The sequence below is a fragment of the Sturnira hondurensis genome, unplaced genomic scaffold (assembly GCF_014824575.4).
Source record: "Sturnira hondurensis isolate 20B ecotype Veracruz unplaced genomic scaffold, ASM1482457v3 Scaffold0007406, whole genome shotgun sequence".
NCBI lineage: Eukaryota > Metazoa > Chordata > Mammalia > Chiroptera > Phyllostomidae > Sturnira > Sturnira hondurensis.
Genome location: NW_028080037.1, coordinates 13,664,433 through 13,688,954, shown reverse-complemented (window position 1 = coordinate 13,688,954; position 24,522 = coordinate 13,664,433). Strand labels below are relative to the sequence as shown.

At 49.8% G+C, this 24,522-nt stretch overlaps 1 protein-coding gene across 3 annotated transcripts in view; it reads right to left on the bottom strand.

Annotated features, from left to right (window-relative positions):
• SEZ6L (seizure related 6 homolog like) overlaps positions 1–24,522 on the bottom strand; it is a 173,510-nt gene that overhangs the window by 16,096 nt on the left and 132,892 nt on the right. For all 3 annotated transcript variants that reach the window (XM_037052380.1, XM_037052381.1, XM_037052382.1), the window contains exons 10-12: positions 15,125–15,321; positions 9,254–9,448; positions 6,305–6,496 (exon numbers count right to left, since the gene is read on the bottom strand). In XM_037052380.1, coding sequence (XP_036908275.1) covers positions 6,305–6,496; positions 9,254–9,448; positions 15,125–15,321 — 584 coding nt within the window. The remainder of the gene's footprint in view (positions 1–6,304; positions 6,497–9,253; positions 9,449–15,124; positions 15,322–24,522) is intronic.

Genomic DNA, 24,522 nt, shown 5'->3' with positions numbered 1-24,522 from the left:
AAGAGGAGAGATTACAACTGATACCACAGAAATAGAAGGGATTGTAAGGAATTACTATGAAGAACTGTATGCCAAGAAATTTGAAAACCTAGGTGAAATGGACAAATTTCTAGAAAAATATAATCTTCCAAAACTCAATGAAGAAGAAGTAGAAAGCCTGAACAGACCAATAACAGCAAATGAAATTGAAGCAGTAATCAAAAAACTCCCATCACACAAAAGCCCCGGACCAGATGGTTTCACAGGAGAATTCTACAAAGCGTTTAAGGAAGAGCTAACCCCTATTCTTCACAGACTATTCCAAAAAATCCAAAATGATGGGAAACTCCCAAACTCTTTTTATGAAGCGAGCATTATCCTAATTCCAAAACCAGATAGAGACACAACAAAGAAAGAAAACTTTAGGCCAATATCACTGATGAACATAGATGCTAAAATCCTCAACAAAATATTGGCAAATCGCATCCAACAATACATCAAAAAGATCATACACCATGACCAAGTGGGATTCATCCCAGGGATGCAAGGATGGTTCAATATCCGCAAATCAGTAAATGTAATACACCACATAAACAAAAGCAAGGACAAAAACCACATGGTCATATCAATAGACGCGGAAAAAGCTTTTGATAAGGTACAACACCCATTTATGATAAAGGTACTCAGCAAAGTGGGAATAGAGGGAGCATTCCTCAATATAATAAAGGCCATATATGAAAGACCTACAGCCAACATCATACTGAATGGGCAAAAACTGAAAGCTTTTCCACTAAGATCAGGAACAAGACAAGGTTGTCCACTTTCACCACTTCTATTTAATATAGTATTGGAAGTTCTAGCCACAGCAATCAGACAAGAAAAGGAAATAAAAGGCATCCAAATCGGAAAGGAGGAAACAAAACTGTCACTGTTTGCAGATGACATGATAGTGTACATGGAAAATCCTATAGACTCTACCAAAAAATTGCTGGAACTAATAAATGAATTTGGCAAAACAGCGGGATACAAAGTCAATATCCAGAAATCAAAGGCATTTCTGTATACTAACAATGAATCAGCAGAAGCAGAAATCAAGAAAAAAATCCCATTTGATATAGCAAAAAGAAAAATAAAATATCTGGGAATAAATCTAACCAAGGAGGTTAAAGACCTGTATGCAGAAAATTACACAACACTGAAGACAGAAATCAAGGAAGACACAAACAAATGGAGACGTATACCGTGTTCATGGATTGGAAGAATTAACATCATCAAAATGTCCATACTACCCAAAGCAATTTACAGATTCAATGCAATACCTATTAAAGTACCAATGGCATATTTCACAGACATAGAACAAACACTTCAAAAATTTATATGGAACCATAAAAGACCCCGAATAGCAGCTGCAATGTTAAGAAAGAAGAACAAAGTAGGAGGGATCACAATACCTGATATCAAACTGTATTACAAGGCCACTGTAATCAAAACAGCCTGGTACTGGCATAAAAACAGGCACATAGACCAATGGAACAGAATAGAGAGCCCAGAAATAAACCCAAATCTCTACAGTCAATTAATATTCGACAAAGGGGGCAGTATCATAAAATGGGGTAAAGATAGCCTCTTCAACAAATGGTGTTGGGAGAACTGGACAGCTACATGCAAAAAAATGAAACTCGAGCACCAACTTACATCATACACCAAAATAAATTCAAGGTGGATAAAAGACTTAAATATAAGCCATGACACCATTAAAGTCCTAGAGGAGAACATTGGCAGGAAAATCTCAGATATTTCACGCAGCAACATTTTTACTGATATGTCCCCTAGAGCAAGGACTATAAAGGAAAGAATAAACAAATGGGATCTCATCAAAATAAAAAGCTTCTGCGCAGCTAAAGAAAACAGCATTAAAATAAAAAGACAACCAACTGTATGGGAAAACATATTTGCCAATGATACCTCAGACAAAGGTTTAATCTCCAAAATATACAAAGAACTCACACGACTTCACTCTAAGAAGACAACTAACCCAATTAAAAAATGGGGAAAGGACTTGAACAGACACTTCTGCAAGGAGGACATATAGAGGACCCAGAGACACATGAAGAGATGCTCAATATCGCTTGCTATCAGAGAGATGCAAATTAAAACCACAATGAGATACCACTTTACACTGGTGAGAATGGCTATCATAAACAAAGCAATAAACAACAAATGTTGGAGAGGGTGTGGGGAAAAGGGGACTCTGGTCCACTGTTGGTGGGATTGCAGACTGGTACAATCATTATGGAAAACAGTATGGAATTTTCTCAAAAAACTAAAATTGGACTTGCCTTTTGACCCAGCAATTTCACTGCTAGGATTGTATCCTAAGAACCCTAAAACACCAATCCCAAAGAACATATGCACCCCAATGTTCATAGCAGCACAATTTACAATAGCCAAGAGTTGGAAGCAACCTAGGTGCCCGTCAGTAAATGAATGGATCAAAAAACTATGGTACATATACACAATGGAATTTTATGCTACAGAAAGAAAGAAGGAGCTCCTACCTTTTGCAACATCATGGATGGAACTGGAAAGCATTATGCTGAGTGAAATAAGCCAGGTGTTGAAGGACAAATACCATACGATCTCACCTTTAACAGGAAGCTAAACAACAAAACAAACAAGCAAGCAAAACATAACCAAAGACACTGAAATAGAGAATAGGCTGACAGTGACCAGAGAGGAGAGGGGAGGGAATTTCAGGGGAAATAGGGGAGGGATTTAGAGGAACATATATAAAGGATACATGGACAACAACTGAGAAGGGTGGAAATGGGAGGGAGGGGGGAGCACGGGGGTAGGATGGGATGGGAGTAATAGACAGAAAACTGTACCTGAAAAATAATTAAATAAAAAAATTGGGAAAAAAATAAAAAATAAAACAACACTTAATTATGTGTAAAAACAAAAAAAGAAAAGAAAGTACAACCTTTCTCTCCTGTTACGTGTGTTACTTTCTCAAACAGCTACTAAGTTATCCAGACAGAGCTATTTACCAAGGTGTTTGGATTGAATTACTTAACAAATAGAATTGTTGGGTATTTTGGCCTAAGGAGTGGATGAAGAAATTCCTGAGACACCACAGGTACCTTGAGGTGAGAAAGTTTGGGAACCTCTGCCCGGGCCCTGTGCCCACATGTAGGAAGTGCTCTTAAATGACCAAGTAAGTTGTCTCCAACAGCCCTGCCTGGAAGGAAGTGTTATTTCCTTTTCAGCCCTCAGATGAGAACTCTGAGGCTCAGAGAGGGCAAGCTGCTTGCTCAAAGTCACCCAGCAGAGCTGGGAGTGTGTCTGACTGTGAGTCCCAGACTTCTTCCTCCACCGATGCCTGACTGTCTGTACTCAAAGTGGCTTGGACTAGAAGTGAAAGGCATCGCTTTGAGTCCCAGCTGGACCAAGCCATGTCCTCGAGCGAGTGAGCGGCCCCAAACAGAAGCTGTGGATGACCAGAGCTCACACAGTGTGCTCCGTCTGTCTCTCGAGCTTGTTGGGGGAAGATCTGGGCCAACGGTAAAGGACCAGAACTTTTCTAGAAGCTGGGGCTGCAGTGATGAGGTGGGATGACACTGTTCTGGGGGTTTGTCAGGCTTGAGTGGAAATCCTGGGATCTCCCCTTCGCTGCTGTGTGACCTCAGGAAAGTGACTCGCCCTCTCTGGGCCTCCTTTGCCTGCTTTCAAGTGGACACACATACCATTCATGAAGTTTTGCAAGGGTTAAACGTGTTTGTGTTGGGGCAGGCCATGGCGCAGCGAAGGGGCCCATCAAATTGGGGCTGTTCATTGTTCAGGAGAGGAAACATTTAAAGCCGTTTTCTGTCAGACACTGTCATCCTGGAAAACACCCTCAGAACCCAGACTGTAACCTCCTGTCCACACCAGGCACCTTGCTGCAAGAAGTCAACCGAGCTCTTGCCTCAGGTGTCGTCCCCGCCAGCCTTGCCTGCCTGTAGCGTTGCTGGAACCACAGGTTGGCGGCTTTTGCAGGCTTCTGGGAGGATCGTGAGTCTCCTGACACCCAGCTCCACTCGTGAACTCATTAGCATGGGTGTCACGGAAGCCGTCCCCACTGAGCCCCAATGCTGCAATCTCAGGGGAAGGCGCCCTGAAGGGAGCGAGACTCCCTTCTCAGACACCCAGCAGCCGCTGCAGCCCAGAGGGTCCCGGGAGGCAGTGCCTCATTAGTGAAGTGCCTTTTCTCTCTTTTTAAAAATGGTATCTCCACCTTTCCATAGTTGACAGTACACTTTGATTTTTAGCTCTTCATCCCTGGAGTTCTGCGGCTTGCATTTCTCACCCTGACAAGTCACTAGGAGGACTTCCCGGGCTCCTGTAAGGAAGTACCACAGACCTGAGGGCTTAGGACAACAGGGACGCACGGTCTCAGAGCTCTGGAGGCCAGATGCCTGTGACCAAGGTGTCGGCAGGGCCAGGCTCACTCCGACACCTGGAAGGGCGCACCCGGCCTCGCCTCTCCTGGGCTTCCAGTGGTAGCTGGTGGTGCTTGGTGTCCCCAACTTGCAGGTGTAGAGCTCCATCTCTGTCACCACATGGCGTCCCCCCTCTTCTTGTAAGGACACTTGTCACTGGGCTAGCACCTGTCCCCATCCAGTATGACCTCACCTTCACTTGATGACATCTGCAAAGGTTCTCTTTTTTTAAACAAGGTCGCGGTTACAGGGACTGGGGTCAGAGGTGAGGACTTTAACATCTGTTTTCAGGGAACGCCATCCAACCTGTAGCCAGAACTTGACCTAAAGGTCTGGGGACTGGGGAGGGGATGCGGTTGTAGTTAAGGCTTAGGGCTATGATCCCACTGGGACGTCCCTGCCACTCACAGTGAAACAACGGTGCAGACTGGGCTGGTGGAAAGGAAACTGAACTTGGAGATCAGGGTCCTTCCTACCTCTGCCCTTGAAGAGGAGCTATGATCTCAATCCTGCCTGCCTCGAGTTTCCATTTCTCTTACCCACACAGAGTTATAGATACACATACTGTGTGCATACACACACATAAACACTCACAAATATTTTTATGTGTAATCTGCTTAGCAATGTATTTTATACATTCAGTAAATGATAACTATGATTACCTGTTTCCCCCCCCTGAGCTTTAGTTTCCCTAATACACATGCATACACGTATATACATTCATGTGTACATACTACCCATTTGTTCACAAATATATCTGATGTGTTTCGCAAAATGTCTCACACAATCAATGAACAGCAACTCTTGGTATTATCTGAAAAATGGGGCAGCTGTGTCTTATCTCTAAGTTACCCCTCAGTTGCACGGTATCTCCCCGACTCCCTTCAGCTCTGAAATTCTAGAAATCAGACTGAAGGGGCAGATGGGAGCAGAGGGCCGTGCAGCCTGAGGTCCCTAGTTACACGAAAAAAAAGAAGAACAAAAGCTTTAATAAGCTTTACATTTTGATGCGGCCCACATCTGGAGCTCGAGGTGGCTGTGCCTTGAACGAAGCCGTTAGTAACACGCTGACTACATGGTCCGTGCTGCCCACCGTGTCTAAACTCCAGACACCACGTGTGGTTCTGAGGCCGCCTGCTTTCCCCAAACACTGATTCTGGTCCCTGGTTGCAGAGCAGCTGTAAATCTGCAGCCTGCACAGGTGACACTCCAGACCAGCTGCATCCGAATCCCCAGGGGAGTTAAACCTTCCCGGCTGCTTCCCAGGTGCCCTGGGGCTGGGACACCTGGCCCACCGCCTTCCACCTCCTCTGCTTAGTAAGAAGAGTGACCTGGGAAGCCTTTTTAGGGTTTTTGTGGTTAAGACTCTCAAAACACTTTTTTTCTAACTGAACATTTGCCTCCATGTCTCTACACGGACGAGGCCACGGACGAGGCCAAAGAGTTGAAACCGCCCAGTCTAGCGCCTGATGGACTGCCGGCTTTTACGCAGTTAAAGAGCCAGGGGGTCTGGGTTTGCCTCTGGTCTCCTGCTGTGTGACCTGGGGCAATGAGTTCACCTCTCTGAACCTTCTTCAAAGGGAGGCAGAAATGCCACGCCCCCACGGCTGGGGTGGGGAAGAAGGGAGGGACCCTAGGTAGAGGAGCTAGCTTGGTGCTGGGTACATTCACCCTAAGTGTGGCAGCCTCCACATTCTCAGTGCACGTCAGCTATTGTCCTGTGACAGGCATAGTAACGACCACTCCCACAGGGCGGAAGGTCTCCCCCAGCAGCCCAGCCTTGCCCCCCTGGAATTAGAGAAGGGCAAAACCACGCTGGTGTCAGGTCTGCTCTCTGGACTTACAGACACAGTGCGGCAGGCGCGAGGTCCAAATGGGCGTGCCGGTCTCGCGGCTGTAGCAGGTCAGCAGCGAGCTGCCCTCCAGCACAAAGCCGGGGTTGCAGGTGTACTGGATGGTGGTGCCCACCAGCAGCACGGGGTCTGAGATCAAGCGGGTCGAGTGGTCCACTTCTCCGGGGTCGGTGCAGTACATAACTACGCAAGAGAAGATCAGACCAAGTGCACGTTAGGGCTCCCGAGGGTCTCAGGTCTCCTGAGAATTACAGGATGAACTAGAAAGGTTCCTAACTCGGCTCTGCTCTGGTTTGGAAGAGGATGCCTCTCGGGCTCATCCAAGGTGGCTGGAGAGAGATTGGGATTTCACGCCGCTTGCAGGTATTTGCCCAGAGAAAGGTTTGCACCAGAGCCGGAAGCCCGATGTACAAGGTTGTGCATTGCACCATTGTTTGTAATGGCAAAAAAACAAAAACAAAAATAAAACAGTGCAAATTCTTCAGCAGGGGACGAGTTAAATAGGGAGCAGCCATTCACAAAATCCTGAGCAATCACTACGGAGAACAGAGTGAGGGGGCTCACGGCTTCCTTTGTAGTGCTTGAACGTAGTAAAACAAGCATCCATTCCTTCTCAATGAAAAAGTCAGTGTAGACAAAGGAAAACAATAAACCAATTAAAAAGAACGAAGCAGACGACACGTGCAGTGTGAAAAGATATCGTGTTTCTGAGTTGCAGCTGCGAGGGAGTTTGTGTAAATTGATCCCTATTACGGTAAGACATCTGTAGCTTTTTCCGTGTGCATGTCTATGTATGTACATCTGTATACAGAATACATTTGCGCATGCACGTATGTGTCTGCGCAGCACACGCAGACACATGCATGTGCACTTGGAGCCATATGCAATGCGCTTTTAAGAGTGGCGTCAATTCTAGAGAGTAAGATTGTAAGGGAGTTCGACTTCTCCTTCTACTTCATAATTTTACTCCAGCTTGAGTGTAGTAAGTAAGCGTTTGTTACCGGAGTAATTTTGTTACTATTTAAAACATCAAAAATAATATTTACAACATTTAACAATGATTACATAACACACATCATGCAATTATACATGTTGTCATGCATGTAACGTGTGTAACAATATATGTTGATCATGTGATGATGTAGTTCATGTGAATGAGCTCGTGATGGGTCTTTCATGTTGCTGCCCCTGGTGTTTCTCACTGGTCATTTTTAGTTTTCTGATGTGGGACACACACAACCACACACACACACAACCACACACGTACCACACACTGTTGCGGGACAAAGAGATTGTGTGTGCAGCCGATTTTGTGGATTTTTAGCAAGTTCTCTCACGTTCTCCACAAGTATAATTTTCTTTGATGTCAGAAGACNGCATGCCTCTGTATGTACATCTGTATACAGAATACATTCACGCGTGCATGTATGTGTCTGTGTAGCACATGCAGACACATGCATGTGCACTTGGAGCCATATGCAATGCGCTTTTAAGAGTGGTGTCAATTCTAGAGAGTAAGATTGTAGGGGAGTTCGACTTCTCCTTCTACTTCATAATTTTACTCCAGCTTGAGTGTAGTAAGTAAGCGTTTGCTACGGGAGTAATTTTGTTACTATTTAAAACATCAAAAATAATATTTACAACATTTAACAATGATTACATAACACACATCATACAATTATACATGTTGTCATGCATATAACAATATATGTTGATCATGTGATGACATAGTTCATGTGAATGAGGTCGTGATGGGTCTTTGATGTTGCCGCCCCTGGTGTTTCTCACTGGTCATTTTTAGTTTTCTGATGTGGGACACACACAACCACACACACACACAACCACACACGTACCACACACTGTTGCGGGACAAAGAGATTGTGTGTGCAGCCGATTTTGTGGATTTTTAGCAAGTTCTCTCACGTTCTCCACAAGTATAATTTTCTTTGATGTCAGAAGACTCATGGCAGGAATTACACGTGAGCCCCCGCACCCCTCCCCACACCCTCTTTCTCGGATTGCACTTAGTAGGTTGGCCCTCTGAGTGTCTGAGGGTTTCGAATCTGCAGATCCAAGCAACTGTGAAGTGAAAAACAGTATTTTCTGACTGTATGCCTTGTTCTGGGCTATTTTGTGTAAGGGACTTGAGCGTCCGAGGATTTTTGAATCCGTTGGGGGTTCCTGGAACCAACCCCTGCGGGGACCGAGGGACAGCTGTATTGTGTATTGTGCATTTGGTGCTTCAGGTCACGCGGCAGGGGTCCACCAGGGCTCCCCCAAGGCTTCCCAGCCCGAGGGTCAATGACGAGAGCTTTCTGTAGGAGGTGGAGACAAATGGCTGGAGGGAGAGGCCACCTCCAAATTTAGCTCCTCCCCTGCTACGGAGGCATCTCTGTAGAAACCAGAAGCACTTCCTTTTCTACCCTTTTTCCGGCCGCCGGACTCAGCTGTCCCTGGACACGCCCAGCCCACACTCCAGAGGGCAGCAGGCAGAAGGAGCCAGGACCCTAGGCTGGATACTGCCTGGAGGGGTCAGCCACCCACCACAGGGGCTTCGAACTGTGACTCCAGGGTCCGACTGAATTTGTTTTGCCTGGCTCCTACGGTAATTTTAAAGACTGGATCTTGAATGCTGTTTTTCCACCGGCTACGTGCAGCCCCCTTTGCCACAGTCCATACCCCTCCCTGGTGTCTGACAGGAATCTATTTAACTCATTTACATTACCTGCCAGGCTTCCAAAGGCACCTGGGTCTGAGATTCCTGCCCTGGGGCCACCAAGTGATCTTTGTGAGCAGCACCAGTGAGCTGGTGGAGTAGAAGGGAAGCCAGATTCTACTTTAAATAATTCCAGTGCATCCATGGGGAAAAAAAAAAAAAACAGTCCACAGGAGGGATTCTCCACCCACTGACCTAGAGGAAGCAAAACAAACTATACTTACTTTTCTCACAAAATGGGGGGTCGCTGCTCCAGCTGAGGTCCCACTGGCAGGTGAGGGTGTCGCTCCCCACGATGTCGTAGCCAGGGTCACACTGGTAAGTGATTCTGGCTCCCCTCACTAGTTCCGTGTGTGAGGTGGTCTTCCAGCCATTCTGGATCTCGGGCAGATCTGAGCAGGAGTCGTTCCTTGACACCTCTTTAAAACAGAGACATCGTCCTTAAGTGGGGAGGTGGCCGGTTTTACCAATGTCAGAGGAAAAAACACACTTCCCAAATCCCTCAAACCAGTAGGAACTCTTCTGTAATGAGGTTTTACCATGACCTCTTCCCCGTGGGTCACTGAACTTACCAAACATCCTTCTGGTTCGATGCAGTTACTTTAGGGTTTAGAGTCGGACAGAATCCTCACTCTGCTACTAACTAGCAGCAGGACCAGCCACAGTCACTTCTCTCTGTGTCTCAAGGTCCCTGCTGTTCAGGACAGCCTATCACACTCATGCCTGCCTCTCTGCCATCACCAGCTTCCAGGGTGTCCCCCGGTTGGTCTAGCCTGGAATTCATATCCTCATATTGCCCTGGCCAACACCAAATCCGGCTGACAGGCACAGCCAGTAGGCTGTTGCAGACGTGGTGGTGTGTGACTTCCAAGGTTACTTCATCAAAAGCACCAAAGCTCCTGGCTGTTTCTATTGTATCCCTTTCTCTGGAGGAAGCGATACAATGTTGTGTAGCCACCACGTTGTGAGGATGCTCCAGCCAGTGGCCTCTGGAGGGATGCAGGTGGAGAGGCTGAGACCACCTGCCAACAGCTGTCATCAACTTGCCAGCCACAGGACTGAGCCATTGTGGAGGGGAAGCCACCAGCCACCAGGGACATCTTGACTACAACCTCATGACAGACCCTGAGCCAGAAGCACCCAACATCAACTTCTCAATTCTTGATCTTCAGAAACTGTGACTTAATGCACGTTTATTGCTAATTTTAGGGCGGGGGGGTCATTCGTTACGCAGCAATAGATAGCTAATACACTCAGCCTCACCCTAAGAATGTCTGTAAATCCACGGGTTTGATGGATTAGCAGTACCTATTTTTGAAATGCAGAAAAAGAGCAACACTTGACTATTAAAATAAGAATAACAATGGGTGCCTTCTTCGAGTCACGTTGCATTATCATTGGTGAACACTACCCACACTCCAGAAAACGCTACTTGCAGCTTGCTATCTTAGAGTCTTCCTCTGGAATAATTTTGTTTTTCTTTAGCAAACCCTCATTACTAAGATAGCAATCCAAAGCCCACTATTACTCTTCTTGCTTCCAAGTGCACACTGCACAGATATTGAGAAAGAGCTAATTAGGCTGTGTAATTAATTTGCTGTTCTTATGTGCTTCTGGGGAAAGCAAAGCGCCTCCACTGTCTGCAGGAGAGTCGTTCCGAGAGAGAAGTCCTGGTTCTTCCCAGGATTTCATCACGACTTTATTCAGGGAGAGGAGACCTCACGGCCGACGTCTGCACTGAGTAGGGAGAGGCGATGGCTCCTGGAATCGCTTGGTGGGGAACAGGAGCCTCTGTTTTTAGGTCTTTGAAGAATCAGCCAAGCCTTGGATTTAGGACACAGCTGCAAATGCACAAATTGTGGATGAAAAGGGAGAAATGGGGGCAAACACTGGGTAGGTGGTCCGTCCAGTGCCAAAGTGCTTTGCTGAGAAAGACTTGCTCGTCTGGCTTTTCAGTGTGAGCCCACAAGGCCACGCACTCCTGGGAGACCCCCTGTCTCCTGCGTGGCTTTCGTCACATCTGTGACCACTCGGCTGCTGCCACCCTGTAAGCAGAGACTTGGCCTCACGGTTTACATTTTCAGTGGCCTTGGCTCAGTCACACAGCCTTCCTGTTCTTCGGTGACTTGACTGCTCTCCCAGTGACCCTGAGCCAGGAATCTGCAGAGTCATCAGACACCCTCGGGGGAGGTTCTGGGGGCCCTGAAGTTTGCTAGGAACGAGAATACTGGCCCAGGGCTTGGAGGGCGTCCCTCGTAACCCTGCTTGTTTTAGAAGCTGTGTGACTCCAATCGTGTCAATAAGCATCTCTGAGCCTCACTGTCCCCAACCATAGAGTGGAGACACAAATCACAACCCTGTCTATCCCTAAGGGCAGAGTGGATGCTCATGGATGTGCAGTTTTATGGATTAATTGATCTGTTTGACTAAGATTTTGGGAGGACCCCCCCATATACTAGGAAAACAGGGGTCTGAAGTCACGGTTGCAGTTTTATGGTGAAGATCGGCACCATGGTCCAACTTGTGGGCAAAAGTGACACCCCAATGCCCTGAATACGTGCCACAATCTACTGGTCTTGTGTTCACGGCAGACATCGCTAATCAATCACAGCAATCTCTGTCACTGGATCAAGCTGGAACCCTCCAGGCCTTCTCAACACAGCACTCCAGGGAGCGGCTGCCATGTGACTGGAGCTGACCTATCATATAGAGCTTATTTATTATCCCAGGATTAAATGAATAAATACACAAGCGAGTGACACCTCTTTGAAAACCACTGCTTACTTATCTCTGCTTTTTTGTTCCCATTCTCTCCCATGCACTTGGCCCAAAGCACAAGAAGCAGTGATGAGAATGGGCCTGTGTGAAGAACGGTGGGCGGTCAGAACCATGCAAGCCCGTGGTTCTGACAGCGGCCATAGCAGGCAGGCCTTGACGAATGTCCAGAGCTGGGGTTCAGGCCCTGAGATCAGTCAAGAGCCCCAGAATTCTCTGCATGACTACAGAAGCCCCTGGCCCTTCCATCTGATGCCTCTGCTGAAGGGAGGTCGCCTCTGTGTCTGGTCAGATCTAGACCTGCGATAGCAAACGCCTCTCCCATGCCAAGGCAGACATCGCTAATCAATCACACCATTCTTTCCCCCTGACTTCAGACATGGCCGCCTCTGAATTCTTTTCAACACGGTCTTCAACGCAGGTGGTCACGAGCAATCGACTGGCATCCAAAAGAAATACAGCGGCCCGCTTGCCTTCTCTGTAAAGTTAACTGTGTATTTCTTTAACAGAAATAAGAACCAAGGGAACTGTTCTGTCTTTCATGTGCCACTCGAGTTAGCCAGGCTGTGTGCCCTTGGGAAGCAGCCTCTGAAACCCCGTGCTTGCTTCTCCCACAGTATCAGCACCGGACCCTGACATTGCCTGAGGCCAGACTCCTTCTCCTGTGTCCACCAGCCAGCTCAAGGGCAGCAACGGCATTCTGTTCATTCCCAGACCCTGGTGTCCAGAGCAGGGCCTGGCACACAGGAGGTGTCGAGAGATTTTTGCAAACCAAACTGTCTGGAAAATGAAGATAATGCATTTGGAGAATAGAACAGAATAAAATAATATATGTAAGAGTGCTTGCCAACTTCAAGTTGTCACACAAGTCTCAGTTTCGGCTTCCATTAGCAAAAGCGCCTCCTCTTCAATGTGGCCACAATGAACACTGGCCAGACTTCCCCGTCACCCTTGGGCAGCCGTGGATAGAGTCGGATTTCTTCTGTCCAGCTGAGAGCAGCTTGGGAAGACTGACTCAGGCACCAGAGGAGACAGAAGAGCAAAACTATGACCTCATCTTCTGGCAGGGAAAGGGGGAAAAGTCCAAGGAGACAGACTGAAGCCAAGCCACCGGACACTCTCCTTCCAAAGGCAGCTGACCCTGGAGGGCATGTCGCCTGGACAGCCGGCCTGAGTCCTCCCCCTGTGCCCAGGGCACCGCCCAGGCAAGAGTGGGAAACGCATGCAAAGCAGCAGCAAGAACACTATGAAAATGCTGAGCAGCAGGATCCAGGGTGAAAAGGCCCCTGAGAACACGAGAAAGAAGATCAAGGCTTGTGGTTGCCTCTCTGACGGTGGCCTGCAGGGCAGGCCGGGCTGAGAAATGCCCGCCGGCTGGAAATGAACAAGGGGCTTATTTTTCCACGCAGGAGGCCCCTGACGCAGCCAGTGGTCAGGGAGGTGGGAGCTGGCACCGGGGGAGCATTTTATTGAGATCGAGATAAGCAAGTGTTCAAGCCAAGGGGGACAAAGAACCAGAGGCCCAGAATCTTGCTCCAGCCAGAGCATCTTTGTGCTGGGGGCAGAAGTGGGGGCCTGCCCAAGGGGACCCCCCTTTTCCTCTTCATCCTGGAAATCAAGATGTCACCTTGTTCCTGGGAGGAGTCAGCATGTCCCCTACTTTCTGGCTGAAGGTCACCCACTGAAATTCTCAAAGCACGCCACCCAGCATCCTGGGTGCCAAAGGGAGTTTGTTTGTTATTTTAAAGATTTTATTCATTTATCTTTAGAGGGGAGGGGAAGGAGAGAGGGAGAGAAATATCAATGTATGGTTGCCTCTCCTGTGTCCCCCGCTGGGAACTGGCCTGCAACCCAGGCATGTGCCCTGACTGGGAATCGAACCGCAATCCCTTAGTTCGCAGGCCCACGCTCAATCCACTGAGCTACACCAGCCAGGGTAGGAGTTTGGTTTTAATTGCCCTCTTGTCTCTCCAAGGTTCTTTGCTGTTACCAAGAATGTCATAGGTGAAGAAGCCCGAAGAGCTGGGAGCCTGGCTGTGACCCTCGAGTGTGACCCTGGCGAGCAAGTCCCATCAAATATCCTTGGTGGCCCGGGGCTTTTTCTGCTGGGACATGGCAGGGCTGAAGCAGATACCCTGTCAGTTCAGGTCCCTTCTAGGGCTGGGCTCATTGGGGCCTCCTGTTGTTTCAGTCTGTGGCCATGGAGAGATGGAGATAAAAGCTTGAATCTGAGACACAGCAGGGGGGCGGGGCAAGTTGAGAGGGCGGGTGGGATACAGGCAGGGAAAGAGGATGCAGCCCAAGATGCCAGGAGAAGTGCGGTGCCCTCTCCTGGGATGGGCAGAGGGCAGGAGGAGCCGCTGGGTGGTGGCCGTGGTGGTGGGGCAGAGAAGGGACGTTTCGGACATGTTAAATCTGAGATGCCACTTCGACATGCAACTCCTTACTCCACTCAGTAAGGAGTTGGGTCAAGTCTGGAGTTGACGGGAGAGTCCAAGGTTGGAGGTGCAAATGAGGGGTCAATGCAGTATAAATAAGTATTGTTCAAAACCATGGGGCCGAATAAGATCACACAGGGAGTGAGTTTAGATAGAGAAGACGACAGGGTCCAGGATGGAGCTGGGGACCCTCCGGTGTTGAGGTGCTGAGCCAAGGAGGGTGATGGAGCCAATAATGAATGAATAAGGGAGCCCTGCAGGGTGCAGAGTGTGGAGGGGGATGTGTGTGGACAAAACTACAAGGGGGGATGGGATGGTCAAGTGTGCCCTTGGCTTGAATTAAGCAGGCCTTTTGTTAAGTTGGAGGGAGGTAAATGGTTTGGAAGCCACACTGTGGATCAAGGAAGCATCGCCTGCATCTATTGGTCCTCAGGTTTGGGAGAGGGCTGTCTCCACTTGACGGGACCCAGGGGAAGAAGAGTCCTTCAGGGAGAACCAAGGTTCAGAGGGTCAGGGTCAGTGTTGACGAAATAAAGCCCCGGCTGACAACAGATGAAACGTAATGAGTCCTGGAGTGATGAGGCTCTATCTACCAAGTCCTGATACCAACCCTGTGGAGTGCGTATCACTATTGCCATTTCACAGATCACAGAACGGAGGCTCAGAGAGGCTATGTGACTTGCCCAAGGCCACCCAGCCACGGACGGCAGCATGAAGGCTCAAACCCTGATCCATCTGACTGAGGTGGACATATTCACTGCACCAATACATTAAAAGACCCGTGTAGCACGAACTGCCCCCTGAAAAAGATACAGTTGGAGGAAATCATCTTCACCTGTATCTAGAAACAAAGAAAAAAAAACTGACCGATGGGACACCCACCTATGTAGTTCATGATAAATCCCTGGCCTTTCCCGAAGATGAGGCCGGCCGGGTCTGAGTGGAACTGGACGGTGAGGTCTGGCGTGGACGAGTAGAGCTTCTGGGGACCACTGCTCCCGAGGTACTGCCCCAGGATGTGGGGCAGGACCTCGTCCCCGTCATAGATGGTCAGGATGTCGCTGTTGCTCAGGTTCAGGCTTGAGGGCAGAGAGAGGGGGGCGCGGGGAAGCAATGTTAGGGACATCCAACCAGCTTTCGATTTATTTTTTCAGGCAACACACACTTTTTTTTTTTTGAGACATACTATCTGTCAGGTCCCAGGCTAGGGCCTGGGGTTGAGGTAGGCACGGACTCTAGATGTGATTGGGAGATGCCAACCTTCCTGCAAGCCTGGTGCACAGATCGGTGGGTGGATCAGGCTTTTGAAGGCTCATGATTCACGAAATGCCCCCCTCCCCCGCCCCCCATGCAGGGTCAAATGCTGCCTTGTAAGTAGGATTGCCTTTAATACCCCCGTCATCAACCCCCATTTCAGGGGTGAGACTAAGCCTTGGGCGCTGGGCTGCGTGCGGGGGGGCGTGGCCTGGGTCTTTCATTTTCCTTGGATGCCCAACCAGCGGGCTTCATGCCAATTATCATTTGCATTTTTGTGTAAGGTGAAGTGATGCTTCCATTTATCCTGTGGGCCATTCCTCAGCATCACCCTGGTTATCTGCTACGTGGCGGGGGTGGGGCAGGCAATGGGCTGCTCAAGCCTGCCGTCGCTCTTCACGGCAGTCAAGGACGACAATGTTTCAAAGACCCAGGCTCTAGCAGGCACGCTGACACTAGGCATTGGGACTGCAAAGGACAGGTGATAACCCAGAAAGCACTCTGGCAGGCCACAGACCTGTGTACCCTGTTTGGCCTTCAGGTAAACTTGATCTCCGAGAGCAAGGACGCTAGCTTGCATCCGTCGTGGATAGATACTAACGCTGGCCTCACTCCCTCCTTATTCCCCTCTCTCTTCCTTCCCTTTCTCTCTTATGTCTTTCTTCTTTTCTTGTGTCTCTTTCCCTAATATTTCTGAGCACCTACTATGGGCCAGGCACTGTGCTGTGTTCAGAAGGCCAAGGAGTCACAGAGGGAGCGATATATTTAGATTAGTAATCCGGGGATGGTGGTAGGAGTTCTAATCAAAGTAAGAGGGTGTTAACTCAGACTGGGGGGCATCACGGAGGCCTTCCTGGAAGAGGTGACACTTGGGTCTGATCCTTAAGAAAGAGAACCATAAGGCAGATAGGTAGAGGGTGTGGAGAAAGCAAAGCCCCAGACAGAGAGAGGAAGGGAGCAAGGTCCTGGCTCCTGAGGGATCTTGCCTCAGGAGCCAGCATGTGTGGGAACCTGGAGAGACCTGCGGGAGGCCCACCATGAAGAGCTTAGAGAGAGAAGTATGGGTGTCTGCATGTCATCATGCTGGGAATGGCAGACAGTGCCGGGTTTTCATTAGGAGTCTCCTGACTGAGCAATTCACCGCTGGAGGAGAGAGGCGGGCGGGGAAATAGCCCCAAGTGAAATTTCTGGAACTGATGCAGACTGACAACAGCCCTCCCCCCGCTGACAGCTTCATCCAACCTGGGTGCTGATTGCTGCCGGCCTGGGAGTGGGGAGAAGGGCGGAAACCGCCCACGCTGGTGCGTCAATTAGTAAGAACAAAACAACAGAAACAAGAGGTGCCGGCTGAAGGGCAGAGGGCGCATCGGATTCACCCCCATATCTCCCACGGCCCCTCCCGCAATTCCTCAGGGAAAGCTGTCCCAAGGGCTGGCGTAGCGAGGCTCTGATTGCCCCTGTAATCTCCAGCAGCGTCCCCTGCCCTACTTGAAAAACATCCTCTGCTCGAAAAGCTGCCTGCTTGCTTCACACTCAGCTGGCTTCCAGACAGAGCCCCTGGACTCCTTTCCACTCCTTCCCCACCCCTTTCCGGTCAGGCTGCAGCCTCTAAACTCCCATCGGGCTGGAGCCTGGAGTTGCCACCTTCTCCTGCACACAGTCGGTGTTCGATAAATGCTGTGGTATAAAGAACAGGCTGGGGTGTCTGCCTGAAAGCAGAACAATGGGGCTGATGTCAGTGCTTGGCCTGTGGCAGGAAAGAGACTGCGGACGTGGTGAACCACGAAAATACCGATCGCTCGTGGGAGTTCTGGGCGAGGCCAGTGTGCGTGTGGCTGAGGCAGGTATTTATTCCTTACGCCAACTTTGCAGCCGATCTGCTGGTAACATGGGCTCCAGACACGGGGCGGCTTGGCTTTATTCTGTCACTCAGCGCAGTGACTGGATTGCAGTAGCAGCGATAACACAGGCAGCTAGACAGAAGGAGCTGGGTAGAGATGGTAGGCCAGCCGCAGAGGGTCACCAGGGGAGGCAAGCCCTGGGTGCCTAGCAACAGACAATCATAGCGGTCAGGCTTGCCACTGGGGCGACCTCTCCTCTAGCATATCACATGGTCACGTGGTTTAGACCCCCTGACCTTTCATATCGCTGGCCAGGTGGTTTGGCCCCTGCTCGGGCCTACCTCCCCTGGCATGTGGCTGGCCAGGCAGTAGACCCCCTTGGAAGGGGAACAAAGGGGCTGGAGAAAAGTCTCAGTCGACTTGCGTACAGGCCCGGGCATGACCGCTGTCTTAAGCATTAAGACAGGATAATGAGGTTCTGACCCCCACCAAGTCATCACGGAACAAAGTGTTGGGTCGGCAGTCCACAGAGAGAGCGTTTCGGTCAATGTGGAGGTAACCTCGAGGCCTCAGTTGTGTTCTAGCTCCAGGTCCAGAAAAGCAGTGAAATCAGACAGAGTGACATGGTGGCCGACATCAGGACCAGCTGTGATGGCTGACTCCCCGCCCCGGTGCTGACCGAGCAGTAGAGACCATGACCCCGAAAGGACACGCCTGGAAAGCTGAGAATCGTCTATCGAGATCCTGCCCTGAGACCTCCAGATAAAACCCCTCAAAACAAAGAATTCTCTCTCTCTCTCTCTCCGTCTCTTTCCCTCTCTCCTCTGTGCCTCTTTCTGCCTTTCTGCACCTACTATGTGCCAGGCACTGTGCTGTGTTCAGAAGGCCAAGGAGTCACAGAGGAGCGTTTCTTCCCCAAGGTGTGTTTCCTTTGTGTTTCTTTCTCCAGAGCTTCACGGGTCCTCCTTCATTTGCCCCTGTAACTTGCTTCCTGTGCCCACCCAGCCCAGCTGGCTCTCTTCTTCTAGCCCTGGGACTTTCTCAATAAACTTTTGCTTGTATTTAAGTCTTGGCTCTGAATTCTTTCTTAGCCAGAACTCAAGGACTGCGTTCTAACAGCTAGTGCTGTTCGCCAATAACAGACACATCTTCAAGAATGAAAATAGCTTTCGTTCTAAACCCTGGAACAGTTCTTTGTGAAATGGGAAGGAGCAGCACGCTGGGAAGAGCACGCTGCCCTGGAAATCAGAAAGCTTTGGCTTGGTTCTTGGCTCCGACCCTCTCATGAAGGATCTGCGGTTTGTCTAAAGCTCATTGTCTGTGAATTGAGCTTAATATTTTCAGTCAATGGCATGGGCTTCTGGAGTGAGATAGGCCCACCGACGGTCTGGGATCAAATCCCGGGTCCACTGTAGCACCTGAACGAGTTTGGTCAGGTCACTTATGTTCCCAGCTAGGGGTGGTTTCGCCCCCCAGGAGACATTTGACGACATCTAGGGACAGGGTTGTCCCACCCGGGGGGCTGCCACAGGAGAATGCTGCTAAACGTCCCACAGCACACATGAGACCCTTGTCCAACAAAGTTCTAAGGGCGAGAAAGCCTGACTTACGTGGATGCATTTACGAAATGCACAGTAAACAACAGACTATTAAATGCAACTTCTGTTGCCCTGGAATTTCAGCCAACGTCCCCTGAGCAAAGAACAAGCCAATAGGTCCTGAGCTCTTCTGCTCTTCAAAGGGATATTTGTGCCTATTGATTGAGATTGGGTTCTCCAGAAGCAGAGCCTGACAAAGCACGTGACCGTTCCTTGGAGTCAGGTGACCTGGGAGGCCACCCCAGGCAGCAGGGCCGGGGGACGCACCCAGGAGGAAGGAAGGAGCCAACGCATGGTGCATTGGTGGGTGAGTTCTGCTGTGGGCACTGGGCTCAGTCCTGCAGCAACTTTGAGAGACAGAGCAGAACGTAGCTCTGGGGAGAAGGGGCCGGGGGGTGTTTAATCCTCCAACTGCCTCCTCTCATTGGCCAAGGGCTGCTCCAAGGGCTGCTGAATCTCCAGCACTTCCGGCCTGCCCACACGGAATCAGGGAAAACCTTCAGGTGGACTTTCAGTCAGAAGTCGTCTTGGGTACAGAGTGCAAGTACCACAGGGCTCAGTTAGGGCACCAGCATCTAGGCTTTGGAAAACAGTGGCCGCCTTTGCCACTGGCCAAGCCAAGGGTAGTGATAAAAAATCAGCCCGGAGCCGCCTCCTGCTCGGGGGGAAAGTGGAGGGAGGGAAGCGGGTGTTGGGAGCAAGCTGCCCTTCATGCATGAGAGTGGGGATAAGATTCACTGTGCCAGGGTCTCAGATGTGGCCCTGCAGAAGGCAGCCTCTGGGAGTGTCCTTGAAAGTGTTCCCCTCCCAAAAGGGTGATGGAGACCAGCTGAGGGGAAAGTCAAGGGCAGCTGGGCTCAGAGGCTTTGCCCACGTGAAGCACCCCTTAAGAAGGAAAAAAAAAATCAGCATCCTATCTATACCCTCCCAAACAGTGCTGACGAGGTAGGCTTTCCTGTGAGAAAGCAGCAGCCCTCCAAGGTCCTTCCTCACTGCAGGATTCCCAGCCTGGGGAGCCCTCCCAGGGGACGGGTGAAGTTTTAAGACAAATATCGCTTACAGCTCTGGGATTGTTCGTCTGAACTGCCCTTGTTACGACCAGAAGACCTGTGAAAAGTAAGATTTCACCTGCGGTAGGAAAAGCCATTGAGAATGTGCCTGAAGGGGCAGGGGGAGAAAGAATAGATTTGTTATATTATTTTGGATCACCTTTTGATAGACTGATTCCGATGATTCATAGCAAATGCCAGTAATTCACAGCCCCTCCCCCGCCCCCAATTGGAAGACAAGCTTGTGCTTTTGCTTGTCCATCCAGCTGTATTTGATACACCGAGTGCATCCCACTGGGACGAAAATGCAGAGTCGTAAAATGCAGGCAGATTGGCCCCCGGGCAGAGTGAGGCTTGGTGCCGAGGACCGAAGTGAGATGTCAGCCAGATACAATCCCAGGAGGCGCCGAGACATCAGGGCAGCAGTTTGACTCCAGAGGGAAGGCCGGATGGCAGGGTGCTGGCAGGGGGGTGGGTTTGATCTGGGAGAACTCCCCAGGAAGACTGAGCCCCACTAGCCAGCCCCCGCCTGCCCCGGCCCCCCTTCGCTGCCAGAGGGAGAGGCTTTCCCTGGGCCCAGGGGCTTGAGCTCCTGCCAGCGGACGTCAGCTTTCGCGCCTCCTTCAACACGGCAGTCCCCCCCTCCCCCCCAGCCACAGCCATCAGCCTTTCTCCATCATTTGTCAGCTGGACTGGGGAGCAATGGTGCCTGCCGACTCCATCCTTGCTTGACCCCAGTCCCTCTTCCCTCGGCGGCTGGAAGACTCCTTCTGAAACGCACATCTAGCCCCTTCACTTGGCAAATGAATGGATACGCAGCATATGGTCTACCCATGCAATGGAATATTATTCAGTCGTGAAAAAGGACGAATGACGAATACATGCTGCAACATGCATAAACCTTAAACACTTTCTGTGAAGGGGAAAAAGCTAGTCAGGAAAGGCCACACATTCCATGGTTCCGCCTGTAAGAAATATGCAGAAAAGGTAAGTCCACAGAGACAGAAAGCAGTTTGGTGGCGGCCAAGGACTGGGGAGCGGGGTGGGAAGGAGTGGGGAGAGACTGATTACGCCACAACCTGGGGTTAGTCTGATGGATGATGGAAATGTTTTGGGACTAGACAGAGGTGTCGCCTGTAAAACACTGTGAATGCACTAAATGCCACTGATTTGTGTGTGTTAAATGGCTACTCCCACGTCACGTGAATCTCACCTAAATTTTAAAAGACGCACCCCATCTCAGGGTAAAGTACGAACGTTTGGTCCTGGCTGCCAGGCTCTGCGGATCCAGTCCTGGCACCCCTCGCCTCTCCGCAGCTGCAGGCCTCATTATCCCTTTTACGATCCAGCCAGACCGGAAAAACTTGTCGACCCCTCCAAAGGATGTGGAAGTACTTCCGGGGCTTTCCACATGCCCTTCCCTCTGCCCCGAATTACTTCCTTCCCTCCCTTGATCTTGGTAAGCACCACCATCCTTTAGCTTCAGTCTTCTGTGACTTGTTCATGCTAGGGTTCCCAGCGTCCCCTGTGCTCACCCCTCTCGTGGCAGACAGCACTCGGCGCTCCGATGGTCAGGGCCGTGTCTGCACTGGACAGAATCTCCCTGGTGCCAGGGAGCAGGTCTGCCCTGCTCACCCCTGTATCCCCAGTTCTCAGCGTGATGCTGAGGGTGTTGCATGAACCGGCAGCAGCTCTCGAGTAGGCTGGACTTGGCTCTGACTGCACCTCTGTCAGGGACCCTGGCCCCGAATAGATCCTTACCTGTATCAGCCGTGGTGGGGGCGGGGGACTCCTCTCATCCTGGCTGCCTCCAGCACCTGCTCCCAGGGCTTCATTCAAAAGACCTAAATGTTTGGAGCTGCCCCAAATGCTTTCTGTGCCGCCCACCTCCCGGGCCCCCTACTGCCTACAGTCTCCATTCTTCCTACCAGTGAAGGTCGTCAGAATCAAGCCTGATACCATGATGCCTCTATGGGCCTGACCAGCCATTCCAACGCCTACCCTTGGCCTTGGCCAGCAGGGCTCTAGCTCTATCCTCACCTTGACCCTGCTCTAGGCACATCCCACGGCCCCTTCCGGAGCGTGAGCAGCCATCAGCACCTCCACTTCCAATACCCTCTTCTAACTCCTCCCTGTCTCAGGGCAGTGAAAATACCGACCTCATCGACTGCCTGAGAAGAGATCTCACAAGAGACTCATTTAGCTTTCGAGGAACAACAAACCTGCCTCCTGAGTATTAAGCACTCAAACAACCACAACATCACCAACTAAGACTTATGATTGTCCCATTTTACAGGCAAGAAAACTGAGGCTCAACGGGGAAGAAGCCACGTGCCCAATGTCACCTACAAATAAGGCTTAGGGTTCAAACCTAGGGCCGCTGGTTGCCAAGACCTGAGATATGACCACTATTTTATAGGATGTTTCATGAAAGCCATCGATACATCTCCAATAAGTGTCCCTGGGTTCAGTCTTGTATCAGAAAAGGTGAATAAAAATTACAAATGAAATCTGCAAGATGAGAAAGCCCCATCTGACTGTCTTATCTCATCCTGACATGCCTTTTGCTCTTATGAGACTGTTGTTCAATTTATTTGATTAAAACCATGATTTCCAACCGTTTTAAAAGATTTTATTTCTTTTTAGAGAGAGGAGAAGGGAGGGAGAAAGAGGAGAGAAACATCAATGTGTGGTTGCATCTCATGTGCCCTCTTACTAGGGGCCTGGCCTGCAACCCACATATGTGCCCTGACTGGGAATCGAACCAGCGACCCTTTGGTTTGCAGGCCGGCACTCAATCCACTGAACCATGCCAGCCAGGGCTCCAACACTGTTTTTGTATCATGATAATATTTCTTCTCTCTACAGACTCCCTGTGTTGAAAAGATCTTGTCTCCTAATATCATACATCTCTTGGTAACAATTAAATTTGTTTTGTTTCGTTGTTATTGTCGATTGTATATAACAGAGTATGTAATAAAATCGTTGTTAAACTGGTTACTCAGCCTGGGTGGCTCTATTTGGGTGGATATGAGACTTCTCTTATGGTTTTGAAACATCTAAAGAGTCTGGGGAAGATACACAGGAAGCGAGTTCAAGTGGTTGCCCCAGGGGGCAGAACGCAAAACGGGCTGCTATTGGTGGGGGAAGGTAGGAGACAATTTTCACAGTGGGCTCCTTTGTACCTTGGGATTTTTGAATCATGTGAATATATTACTTCTTCAGAAACAGATAAAAACAGCCTGAGGAACCTTCATTATTGCTTTCCACTAGGGTCTAGACAGCCAAAGAGGTGAGGAGAGAATGCAAATTTCAATCTGACAGATGAACAAGCTCTTTTAGGCAAAAGCAATTCTCCTCTTGGCCAGTAGAGGGCAGTGTATGCCAAAGCATGGGATAAACTGCTATTTTTCCAGGCTATGGGCACCCTTGGACTCACCCCAACCAATCAGGAGCCTGAATGTTTGGGGGGGGTGGGTGGGTGGTAGGTGGGCTTTGCAGGGGTTAATATTCCACAGAAGGCGTAGAAGGAAATGATGAGCAAACCACCTTGCTTTTTCTTTATTTCTTTCTAAACCAGCGTCTGACCTTTGCCTAGAAATCTCGCCTTTAAAAAGCTTTCCCCAGTGGTATCCACAAGATGATGTCAGGTAGACAGAACACATTTGAAAATGTCTAATGGTTATGTATTTATTTAAATGTGAATTAGAAAAAAACATATAAATATATGGTTTGCACGTCGAACTTCTCATTTCATGGACATTATTTTGCTTAGAGTAAGCAGAGTGAAAAAGGCAAGCCAATTTATAAGCAACGTAAGGAGGGGGGACAGGGAAGTAGCTGATAATAGAAATCAGACTGTGGAAAGAGCAAAAATTCGCTCCCAGAGTGAGGTGTGTCGTCTCAGCATTTTGGGACTGCCCGGCGGGCCCTCACCCATTTTTTCTGTCTCAAACCTCTCTGCACGCTAGGGCCTTTGGAGCCTCTACACCTGCTTCGCCTCTGCTGGTCCCTCCGCCTGAAATGCCTCTCCTCCCCTCTCTGCTGGGCGCTTCACTAATTCCTCAAGGCCCCTCCACGCTCCCCACACCACCGGGCGGTTATGGCTACGCAACGACTAGCCAAGGTCCCCAGGAGCTGTTCCAAGCACTTCACACGCACCGTGTCGTTTCATCATCAAATACTGTAAGAACCACTATTGCCACCCAGTTCACAGATAAGCAAACCGAGGCACCCAGAGGTCGAGAAACATTCTGCAGCTCAAAGAGCGGGCTGTCCAGGACAGCCAGAATCCACACCGACAAGGGTGGACGGCAGGACCTCAGCACCAACCCACAGGACCCCGCTGCCTGGGTCAGCTTTCCCACGGGGCTGCGAGCTCCCTGAAGTCACATGCTCTTTGCTCGCGTGGCTCTGAAGCCAGCCTAGGGCCTGGCACAGGTGAAAATAAATGTCGTCTCCACGAGTGAATTATGGTAAAATTTTCTCCATTTTCCAGTGAGCAAACTGAGGCTTGGAGGGATTACTTAGTGACTTTC